Source organism: Athene noctua, chromosome 1, assembly GCF_965140245.1.
Source record: "Athene noctua chromosome 1, bAthNoc1.hap1.1, whole genome shotgun sequence".
Classification (NCBI taxonomy): Eukaryota; Metazoa; Chordata; class Aves; order Strigiformes; family Strigidae; genus Athene; species Athene noctua.
Genome location: NC_134037.1, coordinates 181,836,788 through 181,853,270, shown reverse-complemented (window position 1 = coordinate 181,853,270; position 16,483 = coordinate 181,836,788). Strand labels below are relative to the sequence as shown.

Genomic DNA, 16,483 nt, shown 5'->3' with positions numbered 1-16,483 from the left:
AGTTTTCCAATCTGAAAGCTCCAGATTTGCTTTTGTTTGTTTTTTTGCTGTGACATCTTTGTCAAATATTCCTGAGCAGTTGTGAGGGGAGGGGATTAGTGTTTGGTCATGATTGGAAAATTGTAATTTCCTATTAATTTCACAGTGTCTAATAGTTACTTAGTTGTTTTTTTTTAAAGGGGCAGTAGTCAGAAAAGCAAGCAAAGAAGAAGAGAATTTTAAATTTAAAAACCATTATGTTGTTTCAAATCTGCAGTACATCTGCTTCTTGAGTCATGCCATTCTTGTCACCCTAGCTCAAAGTGGATTTAATATAGGATGAAAAAAAGAGATAGTAACAAAAAAAAATTAATGATCAGCTTCTGCATTGAAGGAAGGTTAAATACAAGAAGGGCAGCTTAGTTTGGAGAAGAGTTGGTTGAGGTGGGCTGTGGGAAATCTGGAAAGCAATGAGTAATGTGGAAAAGGTGAAAAGGGATCAATTAATTGCTGTTTCGCAGACCCCAGAATCCTGTAAAACTGAAAGGAAGGAGGAGGTACTTTTTCATACCAGGAGTAAGTTGTGGCATTTATTGCTTCTGTGGCAACAAGTATAGATACAGGAATAAAACTTACTTGTCAGGAAGATCACAAAAAAATATTGATTGAGGAAAGGTCAGGGTGGGTGTTGACAGAAGTAGGATATAAGTATTCTCCTTTTCCAATTTTAGTTTAGTTTAGTAGTGGGCATTGTTAGAAACTGGTTACAACCTGATCTGTTGTGGCTGTCCCTGTGTTTCTGCATGTAGAATATCATGCTCTGTTACTGAAAACATATTTGAAAACTTGAACTTCCAAAGCAGTTGTTTACTTTTTAGGTTTTCTCTGTCAGCTTCTGTATAAAGTACTTATGGACTGTTTGTTTAATACTGCACACACACAAAATCTTTCATAAAAGTAGGATTTTATTGTAAAATCAGGAAATGTAAAAATTAAAGTTGTGTGCATGATCCTTTCCTGCCTTTGAACCTGTCAGAGGCTAGTTATGTGATGGCTGATGTCTTTTTTTCCACTGGATCTGTTCTTTGCTTAATGCACCAGACTGACTTGTTCTGGAGAGGGATAGGAGTTGAATAACAAAGGAGGGCATTACCTGACTTAAGTGTTACAGATGTTGAGTGGTATGTAGTGTAGGAAACTAGGTTGCAGCTAGGTGATATGTTCTCAAGGTGAATTGATGAAGTACTTGCCCTAGTAAGCAGGGTAGCTTTAGTGCTAATGTGCTGTGGAGTGATTCATCTGCTTCCAGTTAGATTGCTTCCCTGCTGATACGTCACCTCTGTTTCAAGAGTCTTGTGAGAAGGAGTGCTTTTATACTGGTATATATGTTATCGTTTGTGCTAGAGATGGCAGAAGCACCAGGTGTGATTTTGCTAGAAAAACATAAGTCATTCTGGAAGCTTCCATGGAGGTTTTCAGTGCTCAGAACAGCTCAGAATAAATTTTAAGATTTAAAAGAGATTATGCATGTGAATCTGAGATTTGTTTTTCCTTTAAGTAAGGTATACCTCAGTGACAACTGCAGCTCATTTCTCAGCACCTATCTTCAAAAGATGAAAGGAAGATGTGTGTCCTCCTGTAAAATACTTGTAGTTGGCAGACCTAGCAGCGGTTTTACTGCATAATCTGCCAGGGGAAGGCTATGAGGTTTTCTCTCTTCTTTTAAATTAGCTCATGTATTTGACTGTTTTCCTTCCCAACCCCATTCATGTTAGACATCTTTCAGGCTTTGACTTTCTACTGGGAAGGAGTAAGCCTGTTTCTTGAAGAGCAGCTAAAAGTAGGACAGGATCCTTTTCTGTTTTCCCCTGCTTACTGTCTCCAAACTCTGGGCAGTAACATGGGTCAAGAAATAGTTACTGAGAAAAAAATTTGGATTGCCATCTGACTCATGCTTCTTATTACTTCATCAGTACTTTTCGCCTTCATCATTACTTGACCAAACTTTGTACCTTGTAATGAGAAAGAGCAAGGGCTGTGAGTCTTGCAGACAGCTTACTAAATAGTAGTAGGTTGTAGTAAATTGCTATATGAGATGGCTGGTGTGCCACCTGTGTCCTGACGTGCAGTATGTGTTACGTCAAGAAGGTGTATGCAGCAAGTACTACATGCTGTTCTTGTCCATTTGTTTTGCCTCTGAAAATTTAACAACTTATTTTATAAAAAATTGTATGTGGGTGGGCTGAGGGTTCCCACCATGAAGAGGTACTGCTGACACGTAAGTATGATGTAACTGCTGGGTCCCATTCTGTTAGTGCTCAGCTTCCTTAGAGGGTCTTCATCTGTGCTGCATGGACACAGGGGTGTCTGGAGATAAAAATCTATGGGCAGCCCCTAGTCTGAAGCATCCTGACTTCTGCACTGTGATGTGCACCATGAACAGGGTGCATGTCTATACGACAACCTTAGAGAACTTCAAGTATGGGAGTGTTAATAATGGCTTTTCATCTGTCTCTTGAGCCAAATTAGCACTAACTACAGTAAAAGTTACTTGCTCAATAAAGAGAAGAAAAACAACAGTACCTGCTTACTGAGTGAATACCATATCTTGTAGAAAAAATAATAATCCATAGTCTAGTAATGAAAGACCTGTGCAGCTGCACAGGAAAGGAAAATCAAGATTGCAAAGTCAGATTTAACCAAAGTGCTGGGCTTGGCAAGATTGATTAAAAGGCTTTTTAATGCAGAGGTTTTGGGTTTTGCCTTGGTTTCTTAGGAAACTCAAGACTTCTTTAGTCATACTGTCTGTTTCCTCCCCCAATAGCTTTACAGCAGTTGATAAGAGGATAAAATCTTCAAAGATTTTTTTCTTTGCTTCATCACCCATTTTCACAAATCTGTAGAAAATGAAACCTACAGGTTGAATTTCTTAGGAAGAATGGCCTTTGGGAGACCTCCGGCATTATTTTTCCTGGCTAGTAAGCACATCTCGAGCTTGAAATCCAGGTCTGTAACTGCCTTCTCTAATGCCCATCATGGGAGAAATTATTTGGTGTTTGGCAGAGGGGCTGCAGTTTGTGGGAAACCTGGACATATTATTGGGTGATGATAATCGCAGGCTTTGTGAGGAGTAAGTTTATGATGGTCAAGGCTTGTAGAGGAGAATTCCCATACAGGAGAGGTAAATAAATAAATAAATAACCAGTACAAGAAAGTACGTGTTAGGATCTGGATGTTAGTTGCCCTATAATGGTGGTGCCTGCACAGTCCAGTTATGCATGTGTTGTAAAAACATGTCTGAGAAATGGTAGGACAAATAACCAACTAATACAAATTGTGGGATTTTTATTCTACAGACATCAGTGGCTCATACCTTGCCTCTTCACAGCAGAGTGTTGACCAGGTGCTTTCTCCTATTTCAAAGCCTTATCTACTTTCATCTTCTGAGTCAGTTTCTTCATCACCATCCAGTCATGGCCAGAAAATCAGGTAACATTGTTTACAAGGCAACTTTTTAAACCTGCTTTTTAAAGAAACATTTACCTAACTGTTCATGGCAATAGCTGCTTTTATAATTCAAATAATACATTAATGTTATAAGTGAGAACTTTGCTAAAGATGGATAAAGATTTCCATTCTTGAATAATATGCCTCAAGAGGAACTTAGTTATAAAAAACCCCAAACCCAAACACACCCTTCTCTCAAACCCCAACACCTTTGGCAAGTATGCTTTGACTTTTTCACCTGTGATAAATTTGTACTTCCTTACAGTGCAAAGTTACACACAGTGAAATACTTGAAACTCAAGTGCATTGGAAACTTCAGATGAATGCAACAGGTTGTTGTTTGTTTGGTTTTTTTTTAATTCTTGTCCTATGACAAAGTAAAACTTGATTGATTTATGAAGTGTTCCATAAAGTCATTACCCTGTTATAGTTGGGCAAGGGTGAAAGGTTATTGCAAAGATTCCCTCTGTTGTGGAGAAACAGTAATGGCAGCACTAGTTCCAGAGCCTAAAAAATCCACTGCTATGGAAAAATGCTAGGCGAAGGATCAAAAAGCCTGGAGAGTGAGAATGTGGGGCACCCTAAGCACATGTTGATTTAATGCAGATATAGCAAACTGATCATCACTGAAATTTAGCTCAAATTCTGCTGTTTAAGGATACTAATTAATATTTAGAACTGTGCTTCTCAGCACTTTGTGCTACTTCAACCACTGTAAGTATTGCTTTGTTAACTGTGTGTGCCTTCAAAGATAGAAGGTGGTTCATTTGGTGTGTGCTGTCACCACTAAGGCACACCTGACAGATAGAAGTCATACCAAGTTCAGGTGCTCCTGGGCTCAGGTCAGGCTGATTAACTTTGTTGGTTTTCAGACCTGTAGGTATCCCTGTAGATGTAGTTCTAGATTTAACAATGAACTTTTGCTTTTGCCCTTCTGTCTTTGCTTTTGCCCTTCTGTCTTTGCTTTTGCCTTTCTTTGCTTCTCTACTTTTCATGTGTCAGTGTTCTGACAAACCTTTGAAAGCAAGGTGTCGTGCGGATCCTCAATATTTCAAGAGAGCTGCAAGTTCTGCAGCACTTGAAATCTATTGTATCAGTGTAGACCTTCTGTTTCATTGTATTTCACAGTAGACCACTTTCAGACAGCTGAATAATTCACTGTTAATAAATAAATAAATATGCTGCTAATCTACTAATTTCAAAAAATGTGTTTTCTAAAAGTTTCCTAAGAAAGTAAAATTTGGTTCCTACTAGTAAATCTGAGTTAAACGACTACTGACTTAGGTGCCTATGTATAATATCTATGAAAAAATCTTATTTTTTAAACATGTGAAGAATGTGTGCATATGTCCAAGATATGTCTTTTTTTGGTGTCCCATAACTTTGGACCATATTGATAATTTAAAAATTTAGACTGTATACTTTTTTGAGTAAGAATAATGTCTATACTGTGGTGCTAATGGGAATGTGAACATACTACAGTGGCCAATTAACTGTTGCTTGGCATGTCTTATTTACAACAATCCTATGGGACATCTTGCCCTCATACAGATTAGCTGAATATGAACATATTTTTAGCAGTTTACTGTCATGAGCTCTTCTGGGATTTGAGAGTTTTGATTCCTCTCTTGGATGGCACAGAGGGCTACATGTAAATATGTTCTTGATAAAGCTAACAAGAACTCTTGCTGATTAATTTGAGAACAAACTTCATTTCAGAAGACAAATTTGGGTCTTTAAAGTAGTAAACTTTATTTTTCAAAAACTTGAAATTATTTTTCAAGAAAAACATAAAACTACAAGCTCATCATAAATTCTTGTCCAAAGTCATGATAATCTCTCACCTTTCCCATATCTGAATAGGCCTTTTGCATACCCTTGATTTTGAAAAGCTCTTGAGTTTATATTTGATGCACACAAAAACCCTTAATAAAAAAAAAAGGTCACTAGTTCCTTGAGCAAAGCTATCTCTTTTATTGAGTCTATTTTTTACATCTGTGCTCTGACTGATTGAAGCTTGGTAGTTTCTGCTGCTTGTTTGAGAATTTAAATCAAGGCAGTTGTACATTCTCATTTCATTCATTAACAAGCTGTAATGCTAACTTTATTTTTCTCTGAAGAACTTGTTCATGTGCCTGTATAACTTTTCAGAATACAAAATCTCCGGTTTCCTTTCATGTGGGAATGGGATGGGTAGTAGAACTTTACTATTTTTTCTTTTACTTTTTTTTTTTTTTAATATTTTAAGTAAGGGAATAACTGAGCAAAATTAAGCTGCAGAAAAGTAACTTCTCTTTCCTCTCTGTATCTCCTATTTCCATGTATGAAATTATTCTGTTCTTAATGGTCACTGGTGCCTCCGCTCTCCAAAACTGAGAACCTGAATACATATCTTTAGAAAAAGCTTGGATATTTAATTTTTAATGTTTCTTTCCTAAGAAGAGACACTTGAATTGGCCTGCTAGCCATTATTCCAGATTTGATGCCTCAAGGAAGCATATCCTGGAGCAGCTCTAGCAGGCATTTGTAGGGCTTTCTTATTTTGTTGTTATAAAGTTGTCAAAAGAGGGTCTCTTTCATGGTTAGAATCTGGGGAGAGCCTATATGTTCTTGGCCTTGAAAAGAAGCTGTTGGGTTTTCGAGGGACTGTGAGGTTAATTCCTTTGGGTGACTGTCTCTTCTTTCCCTGCTCATTCACATTCTCTACAGTATGTCTCAGATTTCCTGTATTCCTGTGACAGACCTTACAAAGTGAAGGTTGAATGTTAACCTGCATGTTACGATGATAAGGGAAAATGCTCTAATGTGATGAGCCCACACTGCCTGAAGAGAGAACAGTATGAGCAAGTTGTGTTGCAGAGAACAGGCTGGGGTCTGGACAGGCAGCTGCAGGTTGTAGTTGCTTACTTGGGTTCCCTGTGACAAAGCAAGGGTATGAGGTCCCAATAATTTTCTTGAACTTTCTGCTTTCCCAGACTTTCTTAAAGGGAAAACATTCTTTTGTTGAGTATTTTTTAATTTCTTGTGCCTTTTACTGTTTTCTGTTATATAAAATATTTGAGAAATGCATGTGTGGGCTTTTCCTGTAATTTACTCTCATTATTAGCAAATGCCACATCATTGATGTGTATTGTGGGATTAGTTTATGACCTGTAGATTTGAAGCGGCAATGGGAACTTCTCTGAAAAGAAAAGAAAATATGATGCCGTAACACCAGTAAGCTATTACAAGTTAGACCTCTGTCAGCAGGGAAGAACAGTTGCTTTTGTGACTACAGGAGCTCCTTGTTTATTTATGTTTCAAGATACCAGTGGTATGAAGGAAGCCAATAAACACAGACAGGAAGACTAGAGTTATAAGCAGATTATAATCTTAAACCATTCCTGGTTTTTTTTGTTTAGGGCTGAAGAAACCAGTTGTGAGTGTTGTTACCAGTTTCAGGCTAAAAAAGTGATTTCAGACATTAACAACATAGTTTAGATGGTGGTTGCTGGCTTTTGTTTAAGCTTTAATGGTAATTTTAAGTATAACCCATGCAACTTAATAATTTGGTGTTGATTGGCACACCAGTACCATTACATGGAATACTGACATTAGGTGCAGTCCAGGGTTTGATTGCCAGCTTTGTATGATGGAATGAATTTTGAAAACTGTTTGGAAACACGTGTTCATGAGGCAGACCTCTTCAGGTCACTGAATTTGAGGCAGTGTATTGGCTGTCTTTTCTAGCACTGTTGCAGGACTCAGTATTGAAGAAAGTGGCATGCAAGTCCTTGAACCTTGCATCCTTAAGAATTGTTTAACACTTAACCATTTCTATGAAGGAAAGACTAAAAGCATGAAGTAAGCTTCCAAAAACTTGAAGTTCCAGTTATACCCGGTAAATTAAATGCAAGTTTTTCCCCACTGACGTTACTATTCTTTTGACAATGCAGATTTATTTGTGTGTCCCCACATTTACTTTTTTTATTGAACATGTCTCATTGTGGAGGTGTGTTTTGGTTTTTTCTCCACATTTGCCCCACAGAAAACCTGAATTCTTAGAAATTGTAAACATAAACATATTTATGCCGTGGTGAAGAGCACCAGCTGGTGTGTAGTAAGCTCCTTTATGAAGTGCTGCTGCTGAATTTCATTAGTGACCTGCGCTCCTTTTGCTATTCTGTTTCTGGTCAGAGTTTAGTAGCTGTGTCACGTGGGAGATATTGTTCTTCCACATTATCCTGCTGATGAGATAAATGGGGATTTAGAATGAGGGCACCAACCCCATTTTTCGCAGCACCCAGATTTTCACCCCTGCTTATATGTTTTGTCAGACGTCTAATCCTAATACATTTCAAACACATCTGTTAAGATAATGTCAAAGTGGGAATTAGATGGTAACACAGAGCCTAAAAAGGCAAATTTCTTAATTTTGGTTGACTAAGTGTCACAATTAATTGTATTTCTCCATATTTTTTTCCCCTTACTCCTTTTTATGCCTTCTGAGAGTGTATTTTGTTTTAATGTCATGCCTATGTCATATCTAGGCCTTGGGGAAAGGCTGCAGGGAGGTGGCTATTGGAGAGATGGAGATAACTTATTAACCATAATAACCATATTTAAATAACTTTTGAGTCAGAAAGTTACAGCATTTTGGTTTCATGGTTTGGTTTAGTCCGTTGCTAAGCATGTGAGTAATTCTTGTATTGCTATTTGCTTAAAAGTTTAGCATTTCTATTTAAATTATTTATGTTCTTTCTTCTTCTTTCAGACTTCATAATCAACAAACAGATAAACAAGATTTCAGTGATATCCCCAAACCAAAGAAATTAATGTATGAGGACCTTGAAGAACACATTTCTTCTCTTGAATGTAAGTTTTAGTGCATTTTAGACAGTTTAACACCTTAGAGCTTAACAGTTCTGAGACAGTTGTCTTGATAGTTTAAGACTGTAGTTGGGGAGAAAAAATTCTGACTGATGTTGGAAATAAGAAAAACTGTGTCGGATGACGAGGGATTAATGTTCTTCATATTTGCATCTTTAGAGGAGTAAATAGACACTAAAATCGAGTTTGTTCTGAAATTTGGGAACATACTTTTTGTTTGGAAATCTTACATAACCTTGTTCAGATTAATGTATGTCTGACGGTTGTTTCAGAATATTTTAAAACTATATCGGATTTTTATTTTAAAACCACAAGGTGTACTAGTATATGAACTAACTTGAGGCTTTATTATATTTGCTGCATGAAGTAAATCTCCAAGGAGCATTCATCATGGACCAATGTCAGAGCAGTGTTACCAAGTTGTAACTCTGAGGATAAATTTCTGCAGCCATTGCATATACACGTTGATTTTTTTCCTTCAGTAACTGAGGCTTAAATAGTCTTATGAATTAGAAGTTACTTTAGAAGTGTGTCTGTAAATGTGTGAAGAACACTTGCAATTATGCTGTTATTAATCAGCAATTCTGAATAGTTTTGGAACATATGGTTCAGTTACCGAAACGTTAATTTTATCTTAATTTTCTTTTTCTCTGAGGTCAGCATTTTATTTATTTATTTACATTTCCTCTCTCTGTTGGTTGCAGGAAGAACTTTATCATTATGTGGTATTTTTCATTGTGTGCTGTAAAATGTTCCCTTCTCTCTATATGCTGCAGTCAAGCCTGCAGGGTCAGTTTAGAAAAAATTATGATGTAACAAAGGTACTGTAGAAAGAGGAGGATAATAAAAGTTAATGCACTTTATAGCCATTTCTATATAGAGAGAGAAACAGAAGCAGTTACTGGCTTCATTTTCTAGTTTTTCAGCATTTGAGTGACATTTTAATGTTGGACCTGAGCAGCCTTTTCTCCCATGAAACTGTGGGTTGAAAGTGAAATTGTCAGTGAAGATGATGTGAACAGCAAGCTTAACACCTTTCCCATTTCCAGATTTTGTTAGGTCTGTAAAGTCTTGAGACTGGTAGAGATACATCGTTAGGTGGTATAATTAAATTTATAGTTGTGGAAGAGATTATAATTATTGTATGGGAGAGTTAGAATCACTGATTTCAAAGAAGATATTCTTAATCGGTGTGAGTGTTTTCCTGGGTCTGAGACTGGCTTATTCTTTTGCTTGTGGTTAGGTCATATGGAAGATGGCCTGATGCCCTTGCTCACTCCCCTGAACCTGTGTGAATATGGCTTTCAGTATTTTAAAAACCAACCAAAGAAGATTTTTTTGTTTAAACAGCAGATGTGCTGATAATGTTCAGAGATAACTAGAAGAAGCCGATGGCTCATCTATGCATTTCTCTGTGAAGTTTTACTCAGTACATTTGCTGGTTTTTAATTTATCTCATTTACTTCTCTTTTTGTAAGCTTTAAATCCATTATTTGAATGTGAATCGAGCCTGTAGCCGCCAGTAGTTTCTACTCATCTCATATTTTAATTAGATTTAGATTTATTTGTTTAATTTTGTATTAGAGACTTTTAGGAATACATTTCACTCTTATCACATATGAGAATAGACTGGCATTTTCTTGGCAATTAGGCCTGAATAGATGCTGTGCCCAAGTAAGTTACCACTGAATCATTTAGTGACATGTGGTAGTCAAAAGAATAATTTTAAGAGTTTGCATATGCTGATGGTTTCCCAATCAACAGTATTTTATTCGGGTCAGACTGCATCAAAAGACAATCTGTGTATGTAGAAGGAAATCAGAATGGTTAAAAGGGGAGAAAGTAGCCCAGGAGGAACTGGGGTGGAATAAGAATGTAAAATCTAAAAAGTAAATATAGAGTAAGATATAATGAAGAAAGAAGCTGCTAAGAGTAGAAACAAACGGTGGAGTGAAACAGGTACCGGAAAATGTGGAAGACTTAATCCTACTCTGAGTGAGCTCTAGCAAGAAAAGATTGGAATTTCTGTTGGCAGTGATTGCTTTTAGTTGATGGGCTCTTCTTAAGGAAGTAATGCATCTCTTGGTCTTCACTCTTACATAAAGTAGTGAAGGTGTACAAAGAGTTTTACCTTTTTTGCCTTTGCAGAACGCTCATGTAAAGATGTTTTGTACTATATTGTTTTGGTTTTGGTGGTTTTTTTGTTTGTGTGTGGTTAGCAGACCTTTAAAAGTTAGATATAATATTTAACAGGAATCTATTTGTGAAAGGAATTTTTTGTGAAAGGAATTATTTAAATATTACAGACCTTGAAACACACTGATGCCTCATGTGAAAATGTTGTTGTTAATAACGTTGTCTGTGATTCTTAGAATTTAAACCTAAAGTTAGAGAGAGGAAAAAAAATGGCATAGATTTCCTTTTGAGCGTGATAGCCTGTTATTTCAGTCTTACATAAAAAACATATATAGAATTTACTTTCCTAGGCAAAGCTGGTAGGACTTCCTGTTGCTTTTGTAAGAAACTGAAAACATTCTCATAACTTAGCAAGACCGACAGTTTGACAGAAATTTTCTGTGATGCTTTCATCTATAATTCCTTTAAAAGAATTTTAATTTACAGAGATTCAGACCATTCTGAGAGAGAAGCTGATCAGTTTGCATGTCTTGGGGTTTTTTGTGCAAAATATTTCAGTTTTATTATCATGTGGAAAAATAAAATGCTTGAAACCTTTATAATATGTGAAGGATGGGAAATTGATGTTTTCTAAACCATTACACAAACTTAAGCAGATATATAAGGAATATGTACTCTGTTACAGTAAATACTTGGAAAAATGGTTCTCTGTATTTCAGAAGGTTAGCTACCAAGAGATAATGGCTACATCTGACTTTTTATCTCTTTGCTTTCTCCCATAAAATTGAGGTGGTAGCAGTCTGCATATGTTGCAAATAAATAATTAAGAAGCAGTTTACTATCATAGCGATGATCACAGAGGAGGTACAGTAATTGTGTTTTTGTAAATTCGAGCCCCATTATACAGGGAGAAGAAAATAGTGTAGAATCTCTGAGTTAGCAGTATCCATCCTGTGCACTGAAGAAGGCAAGAATCCTAAGAAAGAAATATGTGACCAAATAATTAAAGGTTGTTTTATGTGCATAGAAAGAATGACCTAAACTTGGACATGTAATTTTTCTTTGACATGTATCTTGATTATGTAAAGAAATGAAAACATTTTGGTTTTCTGTGGTATATTTATTCATGAATCTGTTTTGGCTTTGTAAACAGATGTGTTCCAATAGCTAATTTCAAAAGTAACAATTCTGTAATTGAAGAAGCAAGTACAGCCTATGATAATTCTTAATCCTCAGAGAAATGGTGAAGTTGAAGGGAAAATGCTCAATTAGTGCTGATATTTATGTGTTCTAATTCGGCCATTCCCACACTTTGTGTCCATTGCTGTGCTCCACTATTGTAATGACAAAATAATGAAGCCATTGTTCAAATTTCTTCTCCAGATCAGGGGGACATTCCAGAGCAGTGTGAAAGTGATGCCTTGCATCCATCTGGGGACATTGTCAATGGAAACCATGTCACAGACACTGTGCCAGCAACAGCCGCTTCGCTGCAGGACTTAAGTGAGTTCTCAGCTCAGAAACAAAAGTGAATACCCTTTTTAAATGTCAAATGTATAACACAAAAAGCCAAATATTTAACATTCTGTAGGTACGTATGACGGCGTGACTGGAAAAGTTTTCCAGAAGTGCCAATTATATAATGAGGAGGGAGGAATGTTGTCTTTTGCTTTCCTATGTGAGGATGGCTTTTTCACCCTGGTTTTGGTTAAATTAGTTTTTAATTTAAACACTTTTTCCACCTGTCCCACCCCCTGTACAGCTTCTGGAGAGATGATTTTGGTTTATTTCTTTTTAGTATAATTATTAAATATTATTTCTGGTCTTGATAGAAATAAGTCTTGAAAGGTTTTGTCCTGGTTTGTTTTTTTTAAGTGTTTTATTTACTGCTTATCCGGTTATCACGATGAAATTTTAATTCTTTGGGTAGATGAGGATGGTTTCAGTGCCGCATATAATTGTTTTAGATAGAAACATTATGATGTTGATTTAGAGAAGAGATTTCTAGCTTCTAACAATTCCCAGTATATAGTTTGCCCATCTAATTATTACCTGAATACTCTTCTACTTACATAGCTCTATAAATATATTGGTCACATCAGCGGTGTGTTCTGCAATAATTTTCAAAGGTTTTTTTAAGTCCTTTGCTTTATAAATATAAAGAATTGTATCGAACCGTATTGCAGAGAGGGAAAGAATATAGCAACATGAATTCTAGGATAACCGAGATTTAATGAGAAAGTCCATGATACAGGAATGAGAAGTGTATAGATTTGTCACCTCTTGGGCCTCTAATTTGGCTCTACTGTTTAACTCTTAGTAAGTCATATATTGGACTAATATGTTTAGCGGTGGAAAGAAACATTACCAGATACCCAAGAATAACTTTGGTATATGTGTAAACAATATACCCAGTTGTTTTTCATTTACTATTAATGTACAGGAACCTGCTACTTATTTGTATGCTACTGTAGTAGATGACTGAACTGCATAAATCACAGATGTTGAAATAATTTTTCACAGCAGTGCTGGATCAAAGACAAATTGAAGAACAGAATAAAAAAGTTGAGAAAAACTTAGAAGAAGAAAGGAAAGCAAAAGAAGAAAGGGGAGAGAGAGAACAACAGAAAGCTTTGGAAAGAGAGCAAAAAGAAGTGGAAAAGCTTGACAAAGAGGTGGTGATTTAGTATTTTAATTTCTGACAGTAATGCAGCTTAGTACTGCCATGTATATTAGGATTGCTGTGTGTGTTACTTGGTTAAAAATAGATTTTATTCTTTAAATGAAAGTAGTAGAGGCTGTTCTTTTATGTACTTGTGTGATTAAACAGAGTCTCGCTAGAATGTCTCCTTATGCCAAGTAACTTTTTCACTGGAAACATGCTTTTTCTTCTGTGCTTCATGTAACTGGAAGCTACAGTTTGATGGCTAGAACTTAGAAGGCAGCTGTCACCATGCTAGTGGAACAAGCTATACATTTGCTGTCTTTCTGGTCTGGACTGCTGCTGGTGGGACAACACCAACCATGTTATTGTCCATCTGTTTATTAGCCTCAAGGTATCTAGGGTACTTTCTTGCAAGTAGAAGTTATAAGGAGACCTTAAGGAGTTTACTTAAATCCCTTTGAGCTGATGTAGCATGTGTTGAGGTAGTGTTCTGGACTTCTTGGACCTGTATGTTTTTGCTCCCTCCTGTTTTGTCTTCCCTCTTCCCACCCTTAAACTGTGGTTAATTGGATTCAGTGTGGTGGTACTGATCAGACATGCTTAGGCTACCCTTCACACCAGCAAGCTAGGCCCTTCGAGAAACTTGCATTCCTTGTCAGCTCATCTTCAGTTCACACAGAGAAGCCTCAGGCCTCACAGCATCTCGGACATTCAGGCAGGGTTAGTGGGATTTCTGAAATGTCACTTTTTGAAATGAAACAATAGCTTAACATTTCATCTCAAACTGCATGTAACAAGTTTAATGCTGTTTAGACTGGCATGTTTTACAGAGGTTAACATGAAATCCTGCATGCAGTGCAGGTATTAAGGTATAAAGGTATTTTTTTCTTAAGCTGACCAGTATTTAATTTTAATTTTGTGTCTTGAAGTGGATCCAGGACTCGATGAAAATAGATGAAGAAGATAAGGAGGGGGTAAAATCTGAAAACAGCAAAGCTGAAGATAATGTAAAGGATGCTACTCCAAATCCATTAGAAAAATACATGAAAATAATTCAGCAGAGCAGAGAGCAGGAACTGGCAAACAAGGTGATTATTCCTAAAACTGGGTTCCCAAAATATTATTGACTGAATTTGTGTCTTGCTAAGTATGCTTAGAATGAAAACAATATTCTCATTTTTTCATTATGCTTTCTCTTCATTCAGAAGCTCTGTGTAACAACCTGCAGAGATGAGTGTTTGGATTTGTATTGCAAAAATGTGTTGATTCAAAAGAAAAAAAACAGAAAACTTTCTTCTAGAAATGTTTTTGTTCTGGTGTCCTGTGGAAGAGGAGGTTTATTTGTTTTTTAGGTACTAGGACAGTATTTAAATTTAAATGTCCTCAATTTTTAACTGTGTTTAAGCACAGCTTGATTCCATACAGGTCAGTTTGTGTTCCACTAACACAACTGATAATTTATTCTGGCAAAATGGAAAATTTGGCCTTAAAGAACAGGTACGTACATGGGTGAACATCACTCTGATGAAGGAATGCAGCATACCTTTGTTCAGACATTACCCAAACCTGGTTTTCCAAAGTGTCATTATTATAGATGCAATGTAGTATGTGTAGAAATAGGGTGGCTCTTTCAGAAGATTTTTATTTTCAGATAGGTGCCTTAAAATACAGATACTATTATTAGAGTCACTTAAACCTTGACTTAAGAACAACTTACAGAAAGTGTATTTTTCTGATTGCTAGGATTTAAAAAAAGAAGAAATAGGAGAAGTATCACTTACAGAGGGACTTACATCTAGTGGAAAGGATGACAGGTAAGGCTCATTTATTACTATTAATCGCTTCATATTAATTGTTATCGCATGAATTATGGTTGACATCTGTCTCCTTAAAAAGCAAAATAAACTAGTAATCAAAAGCAACTGTGTTGGAAAAATTTGGGATCCCTCCAGTTCTTATACAGCTAAGTTATGCAGTGTGTGGCATTCAGATCCGGGAACAGCATCTGATGATCTGTTTGATAGCTGTGGCAATTAGAACTTCTTATCTGCCACTGAGGAGCATCTGGGTTCCTTCACAGTGAGCTGAAGTAAGAGGGATTCTTCCTGGGTAAGGACCCTGTGACTGACCTCGTAGATAGTCTGTTACTAGCATTGAATTTAGCTTTGACCTTGTCAGTAGCATCATGGGCTTTTAACAAAGTAGTTCACACACTTTTTTCAGAGATTTTTGGCTGCCTGCACTGAGTTAGCACAGCTGGGGCATTTCCTCTGGGTCTCTCCAGACATGGATAAATAAGGAGCTGTAGTTTTTAGTTGCTTGAGAGGAAAAAAGCCTCTATCAAATATTTCACTTTATTGGAAGATGTAGAAATGAAAATATATATAACCAGAAAATACGGAGCACTTAAAAAAAACGCTCACACTAACTGTAGTAATGATTCAGGATTATCTGTGCCCTTAAAGTGCTGTTTTACATACCAGGCCCTACCCTGGTGCTCCTGAGGTGGTACCTGTGCTGTGTTCTTTTCACTGGGTAAGCGCTACAAAAAGTAGTGGATAGACAGTGCTGTGTTTTGAGAGATACAAGATGGCTTTCTGATAACGAAGGCCCAAATCCTTACCCTTAAAGGCTTGCTTGTTTCCTTCAGTTCACTGAAACAGCAAGAGAACTGCAGCACAGGCACTCTCTTAACTTTCTTTCTAAAGTAAGTATTAACAGATTTAAGGTAAGAAACTACTTTGGACTCATACCACTTTCTTTCCCTCCCTCCTCTCCTTAATACAGTGCTACAGGCATTTCTCACGAAGACGTGGATGAAAACTTCTGGTGAACAATAACTACTGATTATTTTTTTTTCTCCAATAAAATGTGTTTAAAGAAGCCTTCTGCCTGTAAAAAGTTGTAATAAATGTCAGGCACCAAGACTGCAGGCTGTATAATTATAAATTAATAAAGCTACTTTTGAGTTGTCTCATGACTTTTGTCACTGAGTTCATAGAGCCCTGATGTGTTATTAATCCAGAAGGAGGCCCTTGAGGGGGGTGAGAGAGAGGACAAAGCAGTGCCAGGAAACAAATGGGTATGTTGAGGTAGACTGGCTTTGGCACTGAATTCCTATAAACTCTGGCAGCTTTTCAAGTGGTGCCCCCCCACCCCCCCTTCCCCTGCAACTGTTCCAAAGTGGCAGTGTGCAGAAAATTCAGTCATCATCACCTGTTTTTTGAAGGTGTCCCATGGAGCCCTGTGGTTTCAGAGAGGGGATGTGACAGACCCAAGCTCACGTGCCCCTTTCACTGCCATGGCAGGGGAAGCAAACACTTTTAA

General features: G+C 36.9%; 1 protein-coding gene across 5 annotated transcripts in view; it reads left to right on the top strand.

The window, feature by feature from the left end:
* OFD1 (OFD1 centriole and centriolar satellite protein) overlaps positions 1-16,133 on the top strand; it is a 33,351-nt gene extending 17,218 nt beyond the window's left edge. For 3 of the 5 annotated variants that reach the window (XM_074906988.1, XM_074907014.1, XM_074907022.1), the window contains 7 exons: positions 3,336-3,468; positions 8,240-8,340; positions 11,875-11,994; positions 13,015-13,166; positions 14,086-14,244; positions 14,900-14,970; positions 15,944-16,133. In XM_074906988.1, the coding sequence (XP_074763089.1) occupies positions 3,336-3,468; positions 8,240-8,340; positions 11,875-11,994; positions 13,015-13,166; positions 14,086-14,244; positions 14,900-14,970; positions 15,944-15,989 (782 nt within the window). In that variant the 3' untranslated portion in view covers positions 15,990-16,133. Of the gene's footprint in view, positions 1-3,335; positions 3,469-8,239; positions 8,341-11,874; positions 11,995-13,014; positions 13,170-14,085; positions 14,245-14,899; positions 14,971-15,943 lie in introns of all 5 variants that reach the window. The other 2 variants (XM_074907004.1, XM_074906998.1) reach the window with 2 other exon arrangements.
* The last annotated feature ends 350 nt before the right edge of the window (positions 16,134-16,483 follow it).